This window comes from Cervus elaphus, chromosome 19 (assembly GCF_910594005.1).
Source record: "Cervus elaphus chromosome 19, mCerEla1.1, whole genome shotgun sequence".
Lineage (NCBI taxonomy): Eukaryota > Metazoa > Chordata > Mammalia > Artiodactyla > Cervidae > Cervus > Cervus elaphus.
The window spans coordinates 38669491-38689256 of NC_057833.1; the positions used below are offsets into that span (position 1 = coordinate 38669491).

The 19766-nt window shown below is 40.2% G+C and overlaps 1 protein-coding gene across 1 annotated transcript; it reads left to right on the plus strand.

Moving 5' to 3' along the window:
• The first annotated feature begins 1302 nt into the window (after positions 1–1302).
• FETUB (fetuin B) lies at positions 1303–16109 on the plus strand. The gene is made up of 7 exons (XM_043873985.1): positions 1303–1735; positions 2069–2179; positions 3536–3623; positions 5855–6024; positions 6738–6839; positions 13290–13379; positions 15619–16109. Exons 1-7 carry the CDS (start codon positions 1388–1390, stop codon positions 15991–15993), a joined length of 1284 nt encoding a protein of 427 aa, XP_043729920.1. The 5' UTR covers positions 1303–1387; the 3' UTR covers positions 15994–16109.
• Positions 16110–19766: the final 3657 nt, after the last annotated feature.

Here is a 19766-nt window from a genome sequence, read left to right on the forward strand (position 1 = left end):
AATATTCCTTTATGGGCTTCCCAGCTGATGCTAGGGGTAAAGAATTCACCTGCCAATGCAGGAGATGTAAAAGAAGCAGGTTCCATCCCTGGGTTGGGAAGATCCCCTGGAGGAGGAAATGGCACCCCATTCTAGTGTTCTTGCCTGGAGAATCCCATGGACAGAGGAGCCTGAAAGACTACAGTCCATGGGGTCTCAAAGAATCAGACACAACTGAGCGTCTGAGCACAATATTCTGTTATAAACACATATATACATATGTGCAAAAGTGTTAGTTGCTCAGTTGTGTCTGACTCTTTGAAACCACATGGACTGTAGACTGCCAGGCTCCTCTATCCATGGGATTCTCCAGGCAAGAATACTGGAGTGGGTAGCCATTCCCTTCTCCAGGGGGTCTTCCTGAACCAGGTATGGAACCTGGGTCTCCTGCATTGCAGGCAGATTCTTTACCATCTGAGTCACTAGGGAAGCTTATATATATATATATCATATATATGCGATCTTTATCCATTCATCTGTCAGTAGATACTTGGATTGCTTCCATGTCTTGGCTATTGTAAATAGTACTACTATGAACATTTGGGTGCATGTATCTTTTCAAATTAAGAGTTTTCTCTGGATATATGCCTAGGAGAAGGGTTGCTGGGGCATATGACAATTCTATTTTTAGTATTTTATGGAACCTCAATACTGTTCTCCATAGTGGCTGCACCAATTTACACTCCCACCAACAGTGGAGGAGGGTTTCCTTTTTTCCACATCCTATCAGCATTTATTATTTATAAACTTTTTAATGATGGCCACTCTGACCACTGTGAGGTGGTATCTCACTATGATTTTGATTTGTATTTCTCTAACAATTAGCAATGTTGAGTATCTTTTCATGTGCCTGTTGGCCATGAAACAGAACCCTTTCTAGCCAGATTCCAAAATGCTTTAGGAATCTCACCAGAGCTTCATGTATATGATATGGACTTAAAGTCCTTTTTCTGATATAACAAGAATGGTGAACCCGGGTTGTGGGGTATGAAGTCACTGAGCGCCCTTACCACTGATTCCGGGCTCCAAACCTGAAATAAAGGTGAGTGTGGCCAGGACATTGACTGGAGGCAAGGTGTTAGGGGTAATGAGAGAGGAGGTGATAGTCTGCCTATTCTGACTCAGCTGGAGCCCTGAACAGAAATCAGAATTCAATAACGATCTCCTAGGAGCCTTGACCCAAGTGTTTGTATTGATTTGTTGGGTAACAGGAAACTTCAATCTGTTTACATGCACACGTGAATATGAGATTACTCTGGGGTCAAAGGTTATAGGTAGTGGCAAATCCCATCCAAAGTACTGACTCAGCGAAATCTACATTTGGCATTCCAGAGATAAATAGGACACTATGCTTCATATCTGGATCACTGGTTTAGATTGCGATTACAAAGCTGCTCAAGTTGGCCTCAAGATCCTACAAACAGCCTCATTCCTGCAGCTCCGCACACTCACCCCTTCTCGCCATAGGATGAGTGTGCTCCTACTCCTGGCGCTCTGCACCCTGGCCATGGGCTGCGGGGCTTCATATCCACCCCAGCCAGCCATCATGCCCTCACCTCTCCTCTCCCTTGACTGCAACAGCTCCTATGTGCTGGATATCGCAAGTGACATCCTGCAGGACATCAACAGGGACCGACAGGACGGTTACGTGCTGAGCCTTAACCGAGTGAGAGATGCCCGTGAACACAGACAGGGGGTAAGTGGTGGTCCCTGCTGGGGCAGGTGTTTGCACAAGCTGGGGAGGCTGGCCAGGGCATGGGAACCCAGAGACACCAGCCAACAGGTGCTTTCCAAGTCAGAAACCCTGCTGAGTACACGCTGCTCTCCTCTGCTAGGGTGCTGCTGCCTCTCAGCAGTATTAGAAACAAGTGCTAATGGTATCCACTCTGAAACTTGTGTCCTATCATTTATAGGAACACTTCACAAACACCAGATCCTTTGACTTTGCCATCAAACAGAGAGTTTCTTGGCTGGTCATTAGAGGTTTCCGCTTCATGTGGGTTGTGCATTTCTCGTCCCCCTTGCACAGGCTGGTCTGGGGTCTCTGCTCTATTTCACACTGGACGTGTTAGAGACTGGCTGCCATGTGCTTAGCAGGACACCATGGAAGAACTGTGGGGTGAGGCTCTTTCATCAATCGGTGAGTACTTTCCCCAGGAACTTGAGGGGGGGAATCTAGGTGTTCTCTGTCTACAGGATGAAGATTATTCAACATGTGCCATCTTTAAATGTCCCTCTTTATAATCTCTGGGGCAGGGTGCCTATGTGGTTATTTCAATTTGATAGAAAAAAGAGTCTAATCAGAGGGGGTTTCTGACGCTCCCACTGGGGTCATGACCCCAGAATTGAAATGTTGCCCCCAAACTGTTTTCTGCCTCCAAGACCTCCCCATAGGCTCTGAGCTAGGCTTAAATTGAGGGGCAAAGATCTGAGGTATAGTGCTCTGGATGTATGTTTAAGGAAAACTGTAGAAGCAATGGCAGGGGAGCTTTGAAATTTGTTTTAGTTTTATTTTGTTTTCAAGAACACTTATATGAGATTTGAGGCTGAGGAAGGGAGGGCTGTGGTATGGGTGCTCTCAGAGGTGCTTTAGAAGGATTTCATAGTATTACAGAACCTAAAGGGAGTCAGAATTGATCCTTTTAAAGATGACCATTGAAGAGGCTTGAAAAGAGCATCTTAAGTTTTCATTTAGTTTTCAATTATCCTGAGATTATTTTCATTAATTTATATGAAACTTTGTAAGTGATATAAGTGTGATATAAGTATCTAGAAGTGAAGTGTTTGGCAAAGACGTCTTTTTCTAGTCATTTAACCAAACTTGTCAAACTGCACCTACCTGGTTTGGGAAAGCAAAACAGTCTGTATACCCTGTTGTGAATTATGTTTGTTAGGCACTAGCTTAATAGACAAAATATATTTGTGTATCACTAGCTGCTATAGCACATATACCAAAAAGGATATATCAATTGCAAAATGATAGAACTTCATTTCCCATTCATGTAAAGTTTAAAATAGAAATCCTTGATGAGGAAGGGGCTTTCCTCCAGAAGTGATTTGGAGACTGGATGCTTCCATGTTGTGGCCCCCTAGACTCTGTAGACTTCACCTTGTGGCTTCTGTGGTCACCATGCTCATCTGCAACAAGCAGTGGAAAGGGAAAGAGCATGGAGGGCAGATAGCGTGTGGGAGGGCTTTACAGGCTAGATCTAAAAGTGGTTATACATCCCTTCTGCTCACTTGGCTGTGGTTAGAGCTCATCTACACACAATCACATCTAAGCAGGAAGGAGGCTGGGAAGAAGTCAAGCTGTGTCTCAGATGAGGGTTAAATTGTTTAATGATCAGCTGGCAGTTTACTCCACCCCAAAACTACGAAAATTGATCTTGAGTTTCTTGTTCCTTAAAAATGAAATGTCCAGTTTCATTTCAGAGGTATTTTTTTTTTAAGTCTTAGTTCATTCCACTGTGTCATGAAGTGCATTTGTTGGTTCTAGGTTTATGGCCAATGCAAAGCAATATTTTACATTAATAAGGAAAAAAGAATTTTCTATTTACCTGCATATAATTGTACTCTTCGCCCAGGTAAGAGATCACTTTCATTTTGTTCATTTTAATAACAGGTGAAAAAAGAGCATTTAAGTCTACTATGCTGTAGTGTATAGGGTTTCTTCCATCCTCACTTCTTATTCATCCCAAAGCTAGGTTTTTTGTATACCCAGCACTTGCACTGCTCCTCTTCCCACAATTAATCTTTCTAAATAACCTGCAATAGCTCTACATTGTGTCCTATATCAAATCCTAAATTTTCAGTCTGATGTAAATGGCACAATCTCCATGACAGGTCCCCAGGTTTCCTTTCTAGCTATCTGTGCCTTGTTTCACTGACTGTACCAATTCTGCACTCCATTTAACCAGATGACTCACTATTTTCTGAACACACATCACATTCTCCAATCTCTGCATCTAGTTTGTGCTTCTCCCTCTGCTGAGGATAACCTCTGCCCTTGGAACTCCTAAGCATTCTTTAAAGATCATTGCCAAGGCTGCTTCTTCTATCATGTTCTCTATTCAAGAAAACAAAACAGAACAGAAACAAACAAGAAATAGTGCTTTCGTGTTCTACAGCCCTGTACAACTTTACCCTAACCATTCATGGAGCACAGACCATGCACTGCCTGGATTTGGGGTCCTCTGTCTTATATCTTGTAGAGCATTTTATCCCTTCTTCCTCTCTGCTACAACGCTTCCCCCAGTTCCTAGCAAGTGGGTGTGTGTATGTGTGTGCGGGTTCAGTCGTGTCAGACTCAGCGACCCCATGGACTATAACTTGCCAGGATCCTCTGTCCATGGAATTTTCCAGGCAAGAGTACTGAAGCGGGTTACCATTTCCTCCTCCACCTATCAAGTATAAGGAGTCTATAATATCATTGAATAAATTAATAAATACATATATTCATTCTGGGTCCTGAAAAGTAAGCATCCACAGCATGGGAAAATAGGATGGCTCCTCATCAAACTATTAAGTGCATGTGACTCCCTTGAGGGATCTCATTCAAGAGCAGATTCTGATTCCTATAGATCTGGGGTGGAACCTGAGAGTCTGCATTTCTAACAAGGTCTAGGTGATAACAATACGATTGGTTCCTTTGAAGGACAAGGCAACAGAACTAAACCTTCCTGGTTGTGAAGATGAGACTCACCTAAAATAAATTCGAGGACAACAACTAATAAAACAGATCAAGTCTGAAATGGAAGTCCTAGGTACCAGAGGTATGGGAGGTCAGGCAATGACATGTGCCTGGGAGTGACAAGCCGTGGATGTCACTCCCCCACAATATGCCCAAATACATCTAAATAAAACCACAGTTGATCAAAGCAATGTGTTTGCTTTGTTAGAACAACTGCTAGACAAGCTTCCTAGTGTGACTTTTACACTAGTTATGCCACCCTCAGCCCCTCCCAGTCAAGACATTCTAGCTGTATCATTAGTGTGATTAACCTATTCAGTCATACAGTGATTGGATCAACTTCTGTTTTCCAGCTCATGTACATTGTCTAACCAAAGAGGCTGTGTTTCCACCTTCCATATGTCATTAACTCACTCATTCATTCAGCAGGCACTTACTAAGCACCATCCATGTGTCAGACATTATTTTAGGTGCTGGTGACTAAAAGGTAAATAGAACATGACGGTAATGAAATCCCAACTCATTCTCTTTATAGAGGCAGTGATGGGGGAAGATAGTGAGCTAATAGGGAAAATGTTTTTATATCAAAGTAAGTTGACACTTGAACAACATGTGTTTGAACTATCAGGGTCCACTCATACATGGATTTATTTTTTCATGAAATACATACTATAATACTGCACTATACTTGGTTGATTGAATCTGTGGGTACAGAACCATGGATACAGAGGGCTCAAAACAAAGTTAAACTGGGATGTTTGACTATGTGGAGGGTCAGCACCCCAACCCTCATGTTGTTCAAGGGTCAACTGTACTATATTATGTGGTTTTTTTTTGTTTTTTGTTTTTTTTAATTATGTGTTTTTAAACTAAATTTCTAGGCTAAAAAGATTTGCATAAGGTGAAAAAAAAATACTGCCTTGTTTCTTTTTAAATTGTGAAAGTAATACAGGCTCCTTGCAGAAAGCATGTATTTCTAAATAATGCTTTTCCACTCCATCCTTGACAGTGCTGAGTGTTATCTTTTCTCCTTTTGATCTCCACCTCTGTTGTGATCATGTGATTTACAGAATTATACATAATTAAGGAGTTTTATTTTAAACTTGTTCTCTTTGGCACTTATAGTTTCTCGAAGAGTGATTTCCATGACGTGCCCTGACTGCCCCAGCACCAGTCCCTATGATTTGTCAAACCCCAGGTACATGGAAACTGCTACTGAGTCTCTTGCAAAACACAACAGTGGGAGCCCCTCAAAGCAGTATTCTCTCGTCAAAATCACCAAGACTTTTAGTCAGGTGAGTCTGAAATGTCAGCTACAACAACATGTCTCATAATTCTTGCCATGGTTATCAAGGTACTCCCTTTGATTAGAACCTAAGAGCCTTTTCCTCATTTCCTACCTTGGTAACCTTGATGCACATTCAATTGTGTCTAGTTTCTGAGTTGGTCTGTGGGATTTCCACTAGAATTGTGTGATTTGATTTCATTTCATTGCCCTGAAGGCAAGAAGGGAAATGGACTCATGGTCTCCATGGGTTATTCTACTTAGGTTCACTGTTTATTACCATAGTCCCACACCTGGCTGACCACAGACCACTTAGCAAGTCAACTTCTGTGTTTTAAATACAGGAGTACTTGTTGAGTTTTATGGGTTAGAGGAAAGGAAATGTTCATTTGTGTCTGGATTGTGTTGGTATCTATCAAATGGAGAAAAGTTAATTTAATAACAAATTTACAGGGGGAAAAATAAGCTCACCCAAGGGAAGATTTTTGAGCCCATTTAAATCCTTAAGAAGGGAAGAAATGTATGGGAAAAGTTACGTTTTCGAAATAACAAAATCATAATACAAGGTTTGGTCATGGTGGGGATTTCAGGGACAAAAAGCGGCCTTTGTTGACAGTGACTCTGGGGATGCGTGGTTTCTGTAAATCTAATGTTGTCAAAGCTGAGTCATGGCACCACTTGGGAAGGTTTGACTTTTATTTCTCACCTCTTGTTTCCTACTAGTGGGTGTTTGGCCCTGCCTACTTTGTGGAATATTTGATCAAAGAATCACCATGCACCAAGTCACAGGGTAGCAGCTGTGCACTGGAGTCCCCTGACTCTGTGGTGAGTATTGCTGAATGTTTTCATAACTCAAGATTTGTGCTCACAGATCATCTATGTGTATTCATAATGTGTAAAATTACACATGAAGTGTTGTAATGCACAAAGCACTTTCATTCACCTTAAGGAGCAACTGGTTAGTTAAAGATGGCCCAGATGCAATAACATTTGATCGTAAATGCAGTTTTCATCAGCAACATGGTGCCTTGGCAAAAAATAATCACAGGAGGCTATAAAACATAGACAAATCTCTCAGTGGTTGGTAGCGGCCCTACTTTTATCTGAACAAAACCAGTTACATTTGGAATACATCATGATGTTCCATTCCTTGGACCACTCTTTATTAAGAAGGACGAAATCAAACAGGACTTATTTCAAAGAAAGCAGCCAAGATGGCGAAGGTGCCACCTTGAAACCATCTGAGGCACAGCTGGTAGGAATGTCAATTGGCACAGTGGATTATAGCACAATTAGGCAAAATGCAAGCTGTTTCCCCCATTATTCACTTAGCTATAATAAAAGTTTTATTAAGATATAATTCACATACCATAAAATTCACCCTTTCAAGGTATACAATTCAGTGCTTTTTAGTCTATTCAAAGAGTTGAATCATCAGCACTACTATCTAATTTTAGAATATTTTCATCAACCTTCAAAGAAATTCCGTGTCCATTAACGGTCATTCCCCTTACATCATTCAGAGGATCTCAGTTCCCCAACCAAGGGTTGACCCAGGCCCATGGCAGTGAAAGCACCGAGTCCTCACTACTGGACTTCCAGGGAATTCCCTATGTATAAGTTATTATGTATACATATGTTTTCATTTCTTTTGGGTACACACCTTGGAGTGGGATTGCTGGGTCATATGAGAATTCTAGGCTTCCCTGGGGGCTCAGATGGTAAAGAATCTGTCTGCAAATCAGGAGACCCCTGTTTGGTCCCTGGGTCTGGAAGATCCCCTGGAGAAGGGAATGGCTATCCACTCCAGTATTCTCTTGCCTGGAGAACTCCTTGGACAGAGTAGCCTGGCGGGCTACAGTCCACAGGGTCGCAAAGGGTCAGACATGACTAAGCAACTAAGCACACACGCATGAGAATTCTATGTTTAACCTTTTGACTAATAGCAAACTTTTCCAAAGTGACTACACCAATTTTACAATCCCATCAGCAGTACGTGAGGGTTTCAATTTCTCTATGTTTTTGTGAATGCCTATTATTATCTGGGCTTCCCAGGTGGTGCTTGTGGTAAAGAACCCACCTGCCAATGCAGGAGATGTAAGAGAAGTGGATTTGCTCCTTGGGTCAGGAAGATCCCCTGGAGGAAGGCATGGCAACCCACTCCAGTATTCTTGCCTGGAGAATGTCATGGAGGGAGGAGCCTGGCGGGCTACAGTCCATAGGGTTGCAAAGAGTCAGACATGACTAAAATGACTTAACATGCATGCATGCATTACTATTATCTGTCTTTCTTATCATAGATATCTTACTGTGTATGAAATAGTCTCTCTTTTTGGTTATATTTGAATTTCCCTAATGGCTAATGATATTGAGTATCTTTTAATATGCTTTTGGGCCATTTGTATGTATTCTTTGGAGACACATCTATTGAAATCCTTTGTCATTTAAAAATTGGATTATTTGTATTTTTATTGTTGAATTGTAGGAATTCTTTACATACTCTGGATATGATTCCTTTATCAGATATATGACTTTCAAATATATTCTCCCATTATCTGATTTTTCTATTCATTTCTATTCTTGATGATGTTCTTTGAAGTACAAAAGTTTTTAATTTTAATGAAATGCTGTTTTTTTTTCTTTTGTCGAATGTGCTTTCTGTATCATATCTAAGAATCCATTGCCTAATCTAAGATCACTAAGATTTACTCCTATGTAATCCTCTAAGAGCTTTATAGTTTTAGCTTTAGGTCTCTGACCCATTTTTGAGTTTTTTTGTATATGGTATGAGGTAGGAGGTTCAACTTTATTTGTCCGCTTGTGAATATCCAGTTGTCCCTGCACTATTTGTTGAAAGACTATTACTATTGTTTACCCTGTTTAATTATATTGACATACATTCTAAAGACCTATTGACTATTAATGTAAGGGCTTATTTTTGTACCCTCTATTTTATTCCATTGATCTGCATATCTCTTCTTGTACCAGTACCACACTATCTCCAATACTGTAGTTTTGTAGTAAATTTTGAATTGGGAAGTGTGAGCCCTCCTATTTTGTCTTCTTATTCAATATTGCTTTGAGTATTCTGAATCCCTTGCATTTTCATAATATGTCAACTTCAGAATCAGCTTGTCAGTTTCTATCTTTAAAAAGCAGGAAATTTGATAGGGATTTCACTGACTCTCTAGACCAAATGTAGAAAGTACTATCCTCTTAAAAATACTAATTTTTCCAGTCCATGAATATGGGAAGTCTTTCCATCTGTTTAGGATGGAAATATAATTTCTTTAAGCAATATTTTGTAGTCTTCACTTTTTTTATAGCTAAGTATTTTATTTTTCTCTTTGATGCTGGTATAATGTATTTGACTTTTCCATTTTATTTTGGATTATTCATTGCAAATATATAGAAATATAGTTGATTTTTATATTTTCACCTTGTATCCTGTAACCTTGCTGAACTCGTTTATTATTTCTAATAGTTTTCTAGTACAGTCTTTAGGATTTTCTGTATATAAGATCATGTCTTCTACAAAGAGATATAGTTTTACTTCTTCCCTTCCAATCTGAATGACTTTTAATTCTTACCTAACTTTCCTGACTAGAACTTCCAGTACAATGTTAAATAGAGGTGGGAAGCGCAGATGACCTTATCTTATTCCTGATTTTAGGAGGAAAGCATTCAGCATTTCATTATTGAATATGATGGTAACTGTAGGCTTTTTATAGCTGCTTTTTATCAGTTGAGAAAGTTCCCTTCTAGTCCTAGTTTTGTTGAATGTTTTTTATTGAAAAACAGTGCTAGCATTTGCCAAATGCTTTTTCTGTGTTAGTGAGATAGTCGTTTGGTTTTTTCCTCCTTTAATCTACTAGTGTTGTATACACCACTGATTTTTGTATGTTAAGACAACCTTGTGCTTTGGGGTAAGTCACAGTTGATCACGATATTTAATCCCTCTATATGTTTCTGAACTCAGCTTGCCAGTGATTTTTTTTTTAAGATTTTAAATCTACATTTATAAGAGACATTGGCCTGTAGTTACTCTGTCTTGTCTCTGCCTGATCTTCATGTAAGTGTAATGTTGGCTTCATAAAATGAGTTGGGAAATTTTCCCTCTTCTATTTTATCTTGGAAGAATTTGTGAAAGAGTGGTGTTCATTCTTCTTTAAATATTTGGTAGCATTCACCAGTGAAGCCATCTGGGCCTGGGCTTTTCTTTGTGGGAAGTTTATTTGATTAATAATTCAATTTCTCTACTTGCTATATACCTATTCAGATTTTATATTTCTTCTTGAGCAAGTTTTGGTAGTTCATATCTTCCTAGGAATTTATCCATTTCATCTAACTTATCTAATTAGACAGTGTACAACTGTTTACAGTACTTCATTTTTATTTCTGAAATATTAGAGGTGTTGTACCCTATTTAATTTCAATTTTAGTGGTTTGAGTCTTTTTTTTGTCTATCTAAAACTTTGTCAATTTTATTAATTTTTTCCAAAAAAATCAATTTTCAGTCTCATTTATTTTTTCTTTTACCTTTTTAGTATCTAGTTTTTATATTTCCTCTCTATCTTTATTATAACTTTCTTTTTGCTTGCTTTGGGCTTAGTTTACTCCTCTTTTTTCTGGCTTTTTAAAGTAGAAACTTATGTTATTTATTTACAATCATTAGTCTCTTTTAACATAAGCATTTACATCTATAAATTTCCTTCTAAGCTATGATTGAATCGATTCTCACAAGTTATTCTTGTCATTTTTGTTCCCATCCATCTCAAAATATTTTCTAATTTTCCTTGTGATTATTCTTTAACCAAATGGTTACTTAGGAGAGTTATTTAATTTCTTCATATTTGTGAAAATTCCAATTTCCTTCTGTTATTCATGTCTAATTTCATCTCATTGTGGTTGGAGAATGTACTCTGTGCGATCTCAATTCTTTTTAATTTATTGAAACTTGTTTTATGGTTTAACCTAAGGTATATCCTAGAGAAATTTCCATGTACACTTGAGAAGAATGTATTCTGCTGTTGTTAGGTAAAACAGTCTGTAGTTGTCTGTTAGGTTTAGTTTGTTTATAGTGTTGTTCAAGACTTCTGTTTCTTTATTGATGTTCTGCATACTTGTTTTATTCATTATTGAAAGTGAGCTTTCCAACTATTATTGTTGAATTACCTATGGCTTCCTTGAATTCTGTCAGGTTTTGCTTATGTACTTTGGGGATCTGTTGTGAAGGGCACATATATTTATAGTTGTGTCTTTTCAATAAATTGAGCCTTCTATCATTATAAAATATTTTTCCTTGTCTCTAGTAACAATTTTTGTCTTAAAGTCAATTTTGTCTGATATTTGTATAGTCATTCTCAACTCTTTTCAGTTACTGTTTGCATTGTAATATTTTGTCCATCTTTTAACTTTCAACCTGTTTGTGTCTGAATCTGAACTATGTCTCTCAAAAGCCTTTTATAGGGACCTCTCTGGTGATCCAGTGGCTAAGACTCTGCTTTCGATGCAGAGGGTTGGGGTTTGACTCCTGGTCGGGGAACTAGGTCTCACATGCTGCAACCAAGACCCTATGAAGCCAAATAAGTAAATGTTTTTTTTTAAAAAGGCTTTTATAACCAGTCAATTGAATATTAGGGAATCATTGGGAAAACATCTTCATCATCTTCTGTGGAATCTCCCTGTCTCACTTTTTGATACTATCTTGGGCAGATCACATAGTTTTCTAGTCATTTTCAGTAATAAGAATGATTTCACTTAGATTATTAAGATTCACTTTCAGGTATTAAAAAATTCCTTTTAGTCAATTCTAAATCAAAACTTCTATCTCATATCCAATTCAAAGTGTTTTCCTCTCTGAGGCTTAAGCCTGACCCAGAGCTTAGGACCTGCTGTGAAGAAGGAGTCAAGGCCTGTCCTTTCATTCTTTTTACCCCTCCTGCAATCTTTTATTTAACTGTGGCTCTTCTGAGTTTCAGGAAGAATAAGACAGGAATAGAGAAAAGAGTCTACAGTCTTTTCACATTACTGGACCTGTAGTTGTAGTTTTCTCTTGGTTTACATTGGCCCTCTGTTTACACTTGAAAAAGTACATGCTCAATGACTCTAAAATTTATCTTCTAAAAATTTACCCTAAGGATGTGTGAAAATGTTTAAACATAAAAAATTAGACTCAATCCACTGTTTTACAAAAGAACTTGTTAAATAACACAGAGGAATATTAGGCAGCCATTATAAAGAAAATCATAAAACTATTCGGTGTCATGAAAAGGATTTTCATTATATATTGTTAAATGACAAAAGAAGTTATAAAATATTATGTACTGTATAATTCTATTTTTCTAGAAGAAAAAGTGTGTATTCATTGGGGAAAATGTCAGAAGAAACAAAATCAAATCACTGTAGGAAACGGGTACCTTTCATGCAATTACAGGTCTTTTCATTTTCTTCTTGTTTATCCTATTCTAAATAGCTACTACATTTATAATAAGAAAATAAACATTTTATTTTTAAATAAAGTTTAAGGAGCTGAGAGTAGTCTTGTCTGAGAAGCAAAAACTCGGGGGAAACCTGCATAAAGGGCTGCTGCATGAGAGAGGAAAGCAAGTTTTCTAGCTGACGCAAGGATAGAGTGTGGCCAAGAGACAGATCCGGATTTCTGTGTCTGTCCTATAGACATAGATTTCTGCTCAATACAAAGAATTTTCTAATGGAATTTGTTCCTCAAGAAATCCTGAGTTTCTCTCATTGGAGGCAACTTAGCCTAGTTTGGGTGACTAATTGGTAGGGATGATCTAAAGAATTGGCTTGTGCTCAGTCCTCCGGTGTGTTTGACTCTTTGTCACCCATGGGCTGTAGCCTGCCAGGCTCCTCTGTCCATAGATTATCCCAGCAAGAATATTGAAGTGGGTTGCCGCTTTTTCCTCCAAAAGAATTGGAGCCTTGTGGTTCAGTCTGTAAAGAATCTGCCTGCAATGAAGGAGACAGGGATTCAATCCCTGCTCCGGGAAGATAGTGTGGAGAAGGAAATGGCAACCCACTTCAGTATTCTTGCCTGGAAAGTCCCATGGACCAAGGAGCGTGACAGGCTACAGTCCATGGGGTCACAAGAGTCGGACATGACTTAGTGACTACAGCACTATCAACACTACCTGTTACATGGTAGGAGCATAAAAGTGTGTTGATTGGCTGTGTGTCTATGTAAGCAAAAATGAAGTTGATTCCACCTATGATCATATGTGCACATATAACACTGTATTTTTTTTTCTTTAGCCTGTTGGTATTTGCCACGGTTCTATGAGTCAATCACCAGAAAAGCCGGGCAAGCTCATCTCCGTAAATTGCTCCTTCTTTAATTCACAGGTATTTTTCAGTCAAATTGTTTGTCTTTCTGTGAATATAAGAGCAGGTGATCTATAGTTAATTGCCTCTACCATACATTCTCCTTTTATTTTCTTAAATCCATGATTACCACTTTATTCAGGGTGCCCTAAGGCCACATCCACAAGGTAGCTGATTGAAGATCTCCTACACTTTTTTTTAGTTACAGCATGTTCCCTACAGCATAAGTAAGACCCATTTAGCTTGAATGGCTCAGCCCTCTGTGACATTAAATTCAGTGTCCCAAAGAGTCTTATCCTGAACCATAGGTAGAAGTTGTTTCCATGGAGACACTGAATCCCTTTTTGCAAGTATTTATTAAGCACTTACCATGAGGCAACCTGGTATAAATGAGAGGTGGCTAAGACAGGCCACCTGGGTTCCAATCCTGTCCTGCCTCCTGCAAGCTGTGTGGACATGGACAAGTTCCTACCTCGCTGAGTCCTGGATGCCTCCTCTGTAGAATGGGATTGCAACACCTACCTTCTTCAGATCCCCATGAGACATAGGTCAGAGGATCTGACTGAAGGGAACTGCTCTGGGCCTGGCACAGAATAAGCAATCAGTAAAGGTGGCTTTCAGCTGGTTTTAGAAAAGGCAAAGGAACCAGAGATCAAATTGCCAATATCCACTGGATCACTGACAAAGCAAGAGAGTTCCAGAAAAACATCTATTTCTGCTTTATTGACTATGCCAAAGTCTTTGACTGCATGGATCACAATAAACTGTGGAAAATTCTGAAAGAGATGGGAATATCAGACCACCTGACCTGCCTCTTGAGAAATCTGTGTGCAGGTCAGGAAGCAACAGTTAGAACTGGACATGGAACAACAGACTGGTTCCAAATAGGAAAAGGAGTACATCAAGGCTGTATACTGTCACCCTGCTTATTTAACTTATATGCAGAGTACCTCATGAGAAACGCTGGACTGGAAGAAGCACAAGCTGGAATCAAGATTGCAGGGAGAAATATCAATAACCTCAGATATGCAGATGACACCGCCCTTATGGCAGAAAATGAAGAGGAACTAAAAAAGCCTCTTGATGAAAGTGAAAGAGAAGAGTGAAAAAGTTGGCTTAAAGCTTTAACATTCAGAAAACTAAGATCATGGCATCTGATCTCATCACCTCATGGGAAATAGATGGGGAGACAGTGGAAACAGTGTCAGACTTTATTTTTTGGGGCTCCAAAATCACTGCAGATGGTGACTGCGGCCATGAAATTAAAAGACACTTACTCCTTGGAAGGAAAGTTATGACCAACCTAGATAGCATATTAAAAAGCAGAGACATTACTTTGCCAACAAAGGTCAGTCTGGTCAAGGTTATGGTTTTTCTAGTGGTCATGTGTGGATGTGAGAGTTGGACTGTGAAGAAAGCTGAGAGCCAAAAAATTGATGCTTTTGAACTGTGGTGTTGGAGAAGACTCTTGAGAGTCCCTTGGACTGCAAGGAGATCCAACCAGTCCATCCTAAAGGATATCAGTCCGGGGTGTTCATTGGAAGAACTGATGCTGAAGCTGAAACTCCAATACTTTGGCCACCTCATGTGAAGAGTTGACTCATTGGAATAGACCCTGATGCTGGGAGGGATTGGGGGCAGGAGGAGAAGGGGACGACAGAGGATGAGATGGCTGGATGGCATCACCGACTCAATGGGCATGAGTTTGAGTAAACTCCGGGAGTTTGTGATGGACAGGGAGACCTGGTATGCTGCGATTCAAGGGGTCGCAAAGAGTCGGACACGACTGAGTGACTGAACTGAACTGAACTGAAAGGTGGCTTCTGCTGCCACTACTAGGAGCGGGGAGGCAGCTTATTAGGGACTTTGAACAAGCCATCTTACCTCTCTGGATCATTGTTCAGCTCTGAAATTTGTGAGGCTTACAGTCCAGTTTCCAAAGGTTTTGGTTTCCCCTAGCCCTTATCTGTTCTGATTTTTAACCTTTTATTTATTTATTTAACATTTTTTTTGGCCACATGGCTTGTGGAATCTTAGTTCCCCAACCAGAAATTCAACCCTGGCCCATGGCAAGTGAAAGCCCAGAGTCTTAACCACTAGATGTCAGGGAATTCCCTTTATCCCTTTAATCAGAGGCCCATCTAGCTAATCCCCTTTGGAGAATTCCATCAGAAAGGCACCAAACAGCGTAATCTAGTACCAGGCATAGCAGGGACTTTCTTGGAGGACATTCCCTTATTTGAAAACATTCTCTTTTCAGGCTCCCACCCCTAGAGGTGAAAACGCTGCTGTAAACCAGAGACCTGCAAACCTCACCGAGGCAGAAGAGCCCCAGCAGCAAAACACAGCTCCCACCAACTCACCCACCAAAGCTGTGCTCAAAGGGTCTGTCCAGTACCTTCCTGACTGGGGTAAGAAGCCTGAAGATTCCCAGGAAAAGGAACCTGTTGAGACTGTCCCTGTGCAGCTGGATCTAACCACCAATCCCCAAGGAGAACACCTGGATATCCCCTTCCTCTTCCTGGAGCCCATGGAGGAGAAGCTGGTTGTCCTGCCTTTCCCCTCAAAAGGATGGCGCTCTGCTGAGTGCCCAGGACCAGCTCAGAAGGATGACCCTCGTCTCCTCCCACCATGAGAACCACGTAGAGGATTCCTGGGGGCGTACTGTCCTGCAGGAGATGTGAGGTGATGGGAAAAGAAACAGAAAAACAGTTCAAACATAGAGCAGGCTAATAAAGTAAGTTTTTTGGACTCCTCTTCGTCTCATGTTGCCCAGAAATGGAAATAAAGCTCAACAGTTCACTTTGCACAGTGGGCTACCCCCTTCCTAAACCATCCAAGGCCTCATGCCATACATAGATGCCTCTCTCTTTGTAATGACTTCTTACTTTTAGCCAAGTGTCTCTGATGTAGGGCCTTACAAATATCTTCATCATTCTGATGTTGACCTAAAACAAATGGCCTGAAGATATCTCTCCAGCAAAGATGGATTTATTTAAGGGATAGTAGAGGATTGTGATTTGGGATCTGCAACCGTGGAGAGCCATACCAAGTCCCCAAACAGCAAGAGAAGGAGAAAGCCTTCATAGAGAGGAAAATGAAGTTGGGAGGGCCACACTAAACAAAAAGTCCATGGTTTTTCATTGGCTGAGTCCTTGCCAGGAAAGGAAAGTCTTTCTTCTTCCTCTTGGGCTGTACTGTTGTCACAGGTGAGAGCTCCTCCTTCTGGCTCCCAACTCTATTTAATTGAGGTTTCCGGTTTATAATTTTTTTACATTTCTCCCCTTTTGATCAAGATCTTTCTCTGAAAACACCACTGATCAAGAGTTGGTTTTCCTGACTTCCATGGCTTTTTGTCATTCATTGTCAGGAAGGACCTCTCCTGAGTATAATGTCTCAAACTGGGGGGAAAGCACAAAGATTACAAACCTATTAAGGCTGCATTTAAATGACATGAAAGGGTAGGGAATCTCAGGTCCTTTCATCTAAAGCTCATACTTTGTCAAGATCCTAGACATTGGAGATCATCTGAAGCATTATATCATCAAAATTCTGTTAACAAACTTCTCACAGGCCTGGTCTGAGTATCTTTGGAAAGTTGTCTCATCAGATGTCATCTGCTTCAGTTCTGGGAAAGTTTTACTCTCAGGTCACCCGATGATGGGCAGGTCCAATTAGGGTTTGGTACTTTCATTAGATGTATCATGTTAATCCAAGAGTCTCTTCTTTGGAGTTTGGTGGCACAAGAGCTGGTTAGCAGTACCTGATAGAGGCCTTTCCATGAGGTTGAAGGAGAGTTCTTCTGGCGACATCTTTTCAAACCAGACAACATCTCCAGGTTGCAAGGTATGATGTTTAAGGTCTTTTTCTCCCAAGGGCACACCGTGAAAAGATTGCTTTACCGAAACATGGTTATTTTTAATAGGAACAATTAGCCCTTTGCAATATTGGAATGCCTCTCCTTTATTAGCTGTGGGTCAAAAGAAGCAGGAGCCAAGTGCATTGGGTGTCTTGTGACCATCTCAAAGGGTGCGAATTATGAGTTCCAAAATGGGCAGATCTGAGATCTAAAGAGACCAATAGCAATGCTTTTGGTCAAGGTAGCTGGAGGGCCTCTACAGACTTTTCCAAGTGAGTCTTAATGATGTTTTCAAGTCAGAGGATTGAGGGTGGTGAGCACAATGGTAGTGTAAAAGCGACCAAACAGCACATATTTATCAAAACACCTGGCAAGTAAACTGTGTTCCTCGATCACTCTGAAGTTTGAGAGGAGTTCCCCAGATAGGGAGAATCTTTTCTAGGAGGACTTTAGCCACAGAAGAGTCAGTAGCCTGTCTACAAGGGAAGGTTTCAGTTTAGTGTGAAAACATGCAGACTGTGACTGAAATATTCTTATGTTCATCACATGGAGCAAGCTGCATGGAATCCATTTTTCAGGTCCAGTAGGCAGTTTAATAAAATATCTGAGAAAAGTATGAACAGGCTTCTGTAGGTTGTACTTTGGACAAGTGGGACAAGTGAGTTAGGTACGTTTTGTACCTTACTAGTGTTTTCCCACCAATATTGGTCCATGACGTTATTTTGTCAGGATACCAATGGTTTAATGCATGTACAGTGGTGAGAAGTGGGAATTTTAGAGTCACCAGCAGAACTGGGCTGCTAGAAAACTAGAGGTTTCTCTTTATTGCTGAAAAATCTTGTTTTTTCTTTTTCTGAGGCCAGTTTTGGGGCCTCAGTAGCCAGTTTTTCTAAATTATCACTTGAGAAATATCCCTTTGGACCATGACAGGGGTTTGGCTGCTGTGGGTCCCTTTAAAGGCAGCACTCCGTGCAAAAATCTCAGAAAGGTGAATTTCCCTTACTTCCCAGAAAGTCAAATTTAGAATGCCCTGGGGATCTTAATAATAGCTAAAGCAATAGGTTAAAGCAGTCCTTTTAATAATTCCTAAACATAGGAGCCATTTAAAAATTTTATTTCCAGAGAAGTAAGGAACGCACATTTTCCCCCATGGCACTCTAAAATTATGAGCTACTCTGAAAGCATAGCTACTATCAGTATAAAGAATGGCAGTTTTGTCCATGGCTTAAGAACAAGCCTGTGTATGAACATATAATTCAGCCTGTTGGGCCAAAGTAGCCTTAGGTAAAGATGCTGCTTCAACCTCATCAAAAGGAGATCAAAAGGTATCCCCAACACAATATTTGCCATTGTCACCTCTAAATAAAATCCATCAGCAAACCACGAGAAACTAGTGTTACCCAATGGAATTTCCTACAGATCATTAAAGGGATCAAGTTTATCAGCGTTAAGCAGTCCCGAAGAACTTTGTCAGTGACGGAGGGCAGAACCATAGCCAGGTTAAGGCTATCACAACGTAAAAGAGTTATGTGAGCAACAGTTAACAAAAGGACTTCATAACAGGTGAGGTGACTGGCTGAGAAATGTTGAGCATGATAAGAGTTCAGGAGGCTTCTAACTGTATGAAGTACAAAAACAGTTAACAAGTATCCCACGACAATTTTCTCAGTGGTCTTAACCAAAAGTGCATTGACTGTAATAGCTCTAAGGCAAGGGAGGTATCCCTCTGCCACAGGATCCAGTTGCTGGCCATAATACCCTGTGAGTTGATGGTGGCCCCTGTGTTTTTGGTGAGTACCCTAAGGCATTCCCTTCCTCTTCACATACAAAAAGGAAAAGGGGAATCTGATCATTGGGATGCCCGAAGTCAGGTGAGAGTTCATTAGACTCTCCTTTAAGGCCTGGAAGACTATGTTGCCATTTCTTCCCACAAAACTGCAGCCTCTATTGTTGAGTAAAACATAGAGGTTTGGCCATAAGAAAGAAATTTGGAATCTAATTTCATTAATAACCAACTAGCCTGTGAAAACCTCACAGCTGTGCTTAGTTTTAGGTCTGATGGGACTTAGGACACTGTGAGGTCTTATCTGGATCTCAGTACAGACCTTGTTCTGTTATCAGATGCTCTAACTATCAAACCTGCATTTGGACAAGCTACAACTTTTCTTTGACAACCTTAAGTCCCTTTAAGGCTAAAAGTTTTAGCAAGTAGATGCTGTCTTCCTGTGAGAAGACTTGAAAAAGACAGCAAAGAAGCAAAGGATCCACCTTTTACTTTTACTTTGTTGCAACAAAGTAAAACCCCTAAGGAAATTTATATCATCCCAATCAGCCTTCAGCCCAGGGAAATCCCTGGCAGTCACTGGTTAGGACTCTGCACTTTCACTGCCAAGGGCAAGGATTCAATCCCTGGTCAGGGAATTGAGATCCCACAAGCCCCATGGTGTGGCCAAAAAACAAAAGAAAGAAAGAATATTTCAGATCAGCCTTCAGAAGGACTGTCAGTATAACCTTGAGGCATTGCTTTCCAGGTGAATTTTTTTCTTCCC

Bases quoted from the DNA above. Each gene is read 5' to 3' on its own strand.
- FETUB (XM_043873985.1), top strand. From the start codon at position 1,388: ATGCTTCATATCTGGATCACTGGTTTAGATTGCGATTACAAAGCTGCT. The intron at 3,624-5,854 runs GTAAGAGATCAC...TGGCACTTATAG, and splicing joins TAATTGTACTCTTCGCCCAG to TTTCTCGAAGAGTGATTTCC. The intron at 6,025-6,737 runs GTGAGTCTGAAA...GTTTCCTACTAG, and splicing joins TCACCAAGACTTTTAGTCAG to TGGGTGTTTGGCCCTGCCTA.